At 41.5% G+C, this 6,000-nt stretch overlaps 1 protein-coding gene across 3 annotated transcripts in view; it reads left to right on the forward strand.

Annotated features, from left to right (window-relative positions):
- The window catches only part of C9H5orf22 (chromosome 9 C5orf22 homolog), a 37,645-nt gene extending 31,974 nt beyond the window's left edge, over positions 1–5,671 (forward strand). For all 3 annotated transcript variants that reach the window (XM_068128323.2, XM_078784848.1, XM_078784847.1), the window contains one exon: positions 3,584–5,671. In XM_068128323.2, the coding sequence (XP_067984424.2) occupies positions 3,584–3,695 (112 nt within the window). In that variant the 3' untranslated portion in view covers positions 3,696–5,671. The remainder of the gene's footprint in view (positions 1–3,583) is intronic.
- Positions 5,672–6,000: the final 329 nt, after the last annotated feature.

Here is a 6,000-nt window from a genome sequence, read left to right on the forward strand (position 1 = left end):
GAGGGGTTTCTTGCATGCACAGCTCGTTTCAAATCCCCCCACAACATCTCGATGGGATTTAGATCCGGGCTTTGACTTGGCCATTCCGGAACCCTCCATTTCTTTCTTTTCAGCCATTCCTTGGTGGATTTACTGGTATGTTTAGGGTCATTGTCATGTTGCAAGGTCCACCTTCGGTTGAGCTTCAACTTTCCAACAGATGGCCTCACATTATCCTCAAGCACCCTCTGGTACAATGAAGAATTCATAGTGGATTCTATGATGGTGAGCTGCCCAGGCCCTGATGCAGCAAAGCTGCCCCAAACCATTATATTTCCACCACCATGCTTTACAGTTGGTATCAGGTTCTTGTGGTCAAATGCTGTCTTTGGTTTTCACCAAACATGTCTTCTGGTACTGTGGCCAAATAGCTCTACCTTTGACTCATCTGTCCAGAGCACATTGTTCCAGAAGTGCTGGTCTTTGCCTCGGTGTTCATTGGCAAACTTTGATCTTGCCCTGATGTTCTTTCTGGACAGAAAAGGTTTCCTCCTGGCACACCTCCCATGTAGATAAAATTTGTGCAGCCTCTTTATAATGGTAGACTCGTGCGCTTTGACATCAACAGTGGCAAGAGCTACCTGTAGGTCCCGTGATGACATTCTGGGGTTCTTAGAGACTTCTTTCAGCATCTTGCGGTCTGCTCTCGGGCTGAACTTGCTGGGGCGGCCTGGCCTGAACAAGTTGGCAGTTGTTTGGAATATTCTCCACTTGTAGATGATTTTCCGAACAGTCGAATGATTGATTTCAAATTGTTTGGAGATCTTTTTAAATCCCTTCCCAGACTCGTAGGCATCTATAACCTTCTTTCTGAAGGCCTCAGCGAGCTCTTTTGATCTAGGCATGGTGACGCCACACACTTCAACAACAAAGAGCAAACCAAACTAAATGTCAGGTTTAAATAAGACAGGTTCCTCCAAGATCCTCTCTGATGATGTTCTAATCATTTGCACCTGAGCTGGTGCACCTGATTCTAATTTTAGGTATTTGAAGTAGTGATAAATGTAGGGGTGTACTTACTTTTTCCACATGTGAAATTTGCATTTATGTTTATTTAAATTATACAATGGACTATAAAATGTTAATGTTTCATGATATTTGTTATATTATATCACCTTTATCTATCAATATTGTTGAAATGAAGATCAAAATATGTTGAAATATGTTGAAAAAAATCAAAAGTTTACATGGGGTGTACTTACTTTTTCACGTGACTGTAGATTGAGCTCAAGGTACGCAATGGGAATGGTTGTCAAGTAATTGTGGTGGTCTTTACTTTGAAATGGCACAGCAATTCTATGTGGTGAGGTTCATTATGCGTTGTGGAAATACAAGTGAGGCTTTCAAGGTGGTGACGATTTCCTACTTGAATGTCGACTGATTAATTATAGAGCTGCTCAAAGAATCCACAAGTCAGGCTTTTTTTGTTGGACTCAGAATGGCACGCGGATTGCAAAATGCCACCACTGGAAGAACCTCCAAAAAAAACCCATCATCATCAGATCAGAGACCACTTAAAACACCGATGTTGTCCACTTGCACCAACAATGAGATGTAAACCGGATTATCTTGTTGGTGGGCACCGTAAATGTCATGTGGATCTGATCAAAGTTGAAAAACCAGGAATCATCTGTCTCGCAGTGATCAAATGCGTAGCAGCCCGAGCGGTCGAGATGAGAATCGCTTTATATTCACTCGTACGTTCTTTGATTTTGGAAGTGTATCAACTTTTATACCGTTATTTACCTATCTGTTATCTGTCCCTTACAACTACAGGGTAGCGCTTATGTTACACTTGTTACAGGGTAGCGTGTGCTTACCTGTTTTGTCTACCTTTGGAGGTAGACTTTTTAAAATTAAACTGCAGTTTAAGTCGGTAGGGTGTCTGGAAGGTTTGAGCAGTGAACTGGCCTTCAGCAGGAAAACAAGCTCAGATGTCCACATTCAACCTCAGATACACACAGTGTCTCAATCAAATATATAGACATACTAATAGGCAATGCTTACACAATGTAAGCAATAATGGACCGTGCTTCATTCGTAGGCACATAATAAATAGAAGCTTTTTCATTATAGGCAAGCATCATCGACCTGCTAGATATCTTATTTTTTACGGACACTTTTACGGGTTTTTTAAACGTACATTTTCATTTACCGACGCTTTTTCTCTTTTTTCGTTTACACACATTATTGTCATGTTTATTTCACAGTTTCCTGTTATAGAAATTACACTTTTCAAATGCTACGTATTGATTGAGGTTTTTTGGGTTTTTTTTTAACAGACGTGTTTACGTTTTTTTAACGTACATTTATGGACGCTTTCCAATGGTTCTGTGATTTTTCCCAGTGTGTTGGCTTCGATGTCTGTCAGCACGCCAAATTTCATCTTTCTCTGACACCCGGAAGGTACTGAATATTAACAGTCAGTCGGTCAGTAGTTAGAAAAAGCTTTATATGTTGGATACATCTTGTAAAAATCCTGTTCAAAACTGTCCTTCGCATGACGTCCTCAGGCGTGATCATTGGTCACCTGGCTTGAGCACCTCATTGGTTGGACAGAATCAAAAGAACACGTGCTGCATATGGCTTGAGGCCGGTGAGGAGAAAGGGATTTTTTTTAAAGCCTTTTAAAGGGATTTATTACATGGAATTCCGCATAGTTCATATTAAATAAATGAACAGCAATTCCTAACCATTGTGCACCAATTATTTTCTTTTCTTTTTTGTATACAAGATTGAGGCTCGTGTAAAAGCTAGTAATTGGAGCAGGCACTTTGTGCACCAATTGGAGCAGGCACTTTGTGCACCAATTGGAGCAAGCCCTTTGTGCACCAATTGGAGCAAGCCCTTTGTGCACCAATTGGAGCAAGCCCTTTGTGCACCAATTGGAGCAAGCCCTTGTGTAAGATGCACGATGGTCGCTAAATCTAAACACTGAACAATAAACTAAAACTTTGACCAACTGTACAGGCACAAGCTTAGATTATCACAGATACAGGGGTGGAGAAGATGGCAGGTATAGCAAAATAATACATAGGTATGAGTGAGGGTCATTGAACAGACGCTCATTCTCTGGGCCATTCCCTTTGTGTCAACAACAATTTTCCTGCACAACATCCTCTCCTCCCTTTGCACTCGACTCTCATGTGGTGCCCTCTTGGGCTTGATGGGAAAGGAGTGTGGTCCTTTTCGAGCAGCACAATCTAATTGTTAACACCTGGTGCTTTGGCCCTTCGATGCCAAACAAGGACCGTGACAGCATATGTGAGGAAAAGGGGGAAACAATGGCTGCGTCCTTGCAGTTTCCTTAAGATACTTTATTATTTGACCCCAGCACAAGGAATAAACGACTCATTGTCCCACACATAAATCCGGTCATTTTACATCCAAAATTATTGCCACCCTCCAAAATTATTGCCACCATCCAAAATTATTGCCACCCTCCAAAATTATCCCCATGTTACAATGTATAATACCTATTTTTTGAGGAGTTTGGCAACCATAACTAACTCGTCACCACTGTACTCTGCTCGTCCTGTTACAGCTCCAGCCTGGATGAATATTGTGCCGCGGACCAGGTTTCCTGGATTGAGGAGCAGGCGCTCGGGATGTTACGGACACTCTACGGTGACATTGACGTCCATAAAGAATACTGATCTTCCATAGAGGAAACTGAATATGTACAAAAAAAACAAAGATTAACAACTCACCTCCCCAGCCCCTCTTCCTTCTTAGAATCTGTTGCTATATTTGTTTGACAGTCAGAGGGTATCTACCTACCACTCGGTTATGAGCTGCAGCGTAGGGAAAGGTACCCAGGGTCGTTGTGCATGATATTTGCTTGAAAATATTTACCCTTGTAGTAAGTCATCGCAGCATGCAAGTGCCAACATGTTTTCAGTCTGTTTGCGGACATTATATTCAAAGGCAGATGTTGCTCACCTTTTCTCACTTGCGTGTCCATAAATATTAGAACGGCCGCACCTGTGCCGGGCAAAGATGGTCAAGGGCAAGCCTCGCATGTCGTGCCACCGTCCTCATTCCGGAATGGATTCGGAGGAATGGTTCCATTTGGGGTATTTTTATCGGAGGAATGGTTAACAATTTGGGATTTTTTTCATTTCATGAGCCAGCAAGGAAAGCTGAGTACGGTGTTTGCTAAAGAATGCATGTAATGGCGCTTTTCCACCGCGGTACCGTACCGTACTGTAACCAAAATCCGTTTTTTCGTTTTTCCATTGCCAAGCGAACCGTACCGTACCTAAGTACCCGTGCTAAATTTGGTTCTTGCTATGGATAGGAACCAAGCGAGCCGATCCCGGACCTATGGGTGGTGCTAGCAATACTGCAGACCGTTGATTGGTTAATCACAATCGTCAATTCAGGAAGAAAGTGAAAGGTATTCGTAATGTTACTAGCTATATATGAAAGCTAACTTAACGTAATGTACCTGTATTCTTTGTTTGCGCCGACGTACAAGGCCCAAATCTTCGTTGTCGGTCTTCATAATTGTCTGCAAAGGTTTCTTTCTCTTTTTATCTGTCTCCTCTTTCTGGCGTCTTTCAGCTCCTTCTCAAACACGTCCTCTCTCTCTTTTTGCATTTCACTAAAAAAAACTCATGTTCAGATAAAACCAAAACCCGACGAAGAAGTAAAACACAGCTTCAAGTTCCTCCATAGTTTCGGAGCTGTTTACAGTTTAGTGTCGCATGAGAAAATAGAACGGCACTCAGTAGAGAGCATACCTCCGCCAGGTGAACAGTTTACGTTTTGTATCCCAGAGTAGACCAGAAAATCACAATACAGAATCACATTTAATCAAAATCATTCGTCCACAACTTTTTGAGATATCCTGCTGTGTTTAGTTTTTGGCCCGATCTCCCAATGGTGAAGAATCACTTTTAAAATTCTCCGAGTCGAATCCGAATCCGGATCTTCACCAAAATCTAATCATTTCGTCCTTGTCACATTCGCTACAACTCTGCCAAATTTCGTCCGAATACGTCCACAACTTTTTGAGATATTTTGTTCACAGACAAACGGACAAACAAACAGACAGGGGTGAAAACATAACCTCCATCCACCTTTGGTGACGCAGGTAATTACGCCATCACAGCGGTCGCGGTTTTTTTTCGTCACTTCAGATAAATCCTCATATTTTCACGGTTCTGTTGTGCGATGGAAAAACGACACAGGGATTACCGTACTGTATTGTATAGTGCAATAGAAAAGCGCCATAAGTAACTTGAAGGGCCCAGGTCTGAGTTGCATTAATGTACTGTGCATTACTTTAGTATTGCAAGTGTATGCCACAAACTTTTATAATTTTAACGTATTTATTTATTTATAACATTTTCTCGGATTTCACTTTTGCTTTTTTTCACTAAACCGCCGTTCTGGTGTCAACCCTGCTTTAGTTGTTTCTAAATATTGGTTGAGGTTAAAATTATCTTTGGCCAAACGTGCTCAATTTAACTCTCAATAAAAGCTTTCGAGGGTATTCGGCACTAAACGACTACCTAGAACTAGAACGCCACTCAGTAGAGCGCATACTCCCGCCGTGGGTCAAGTTGGAATAATACGTTTTGTTTAACATCCCTTCTCCCCAAAACAATAAATGAAAAAGAAAGTAGGCCCTAACTGTCAGAGAATTTATTTTGATATATCTCGGAATTAGAGGAGAAAAACATCATTTAAGAATAAGAATAAAAGCTTTAATGCAGTAAAACAGAAAAAAAAATTCCCCAAAAAAATTCCTGGATCCGGAATAATATCCTGAGCTTCACCAAAAACTAATCAATTCTTCCTTATCTCAAGGGCAATCATCCCACCAACTTTCATCCAAATCCGTTCAGAACTTTTCCATATATGTTGTTCAGAAACACACTAACACACACACACACACACACACACACACACACACACACACACGGACGGACACGATCGAACGCATTACTCCCG

The sequence above is a fragment of the Myxine glutinosa genome, chromosome 9, assembly GCF_964187855.1.
Source record: "Myxine glutinosa chromosome 9, kmMyxGlut1.1, whole genome shotgun sequence".
In the NCBI taxonomy this organism is placed as follows: domain Eukaryota; kingdom Metazoa; phylum Chordata; class Myxini; order Myxiniformes; family Myxinidae; genus Myxine; species Myxine glutinosa.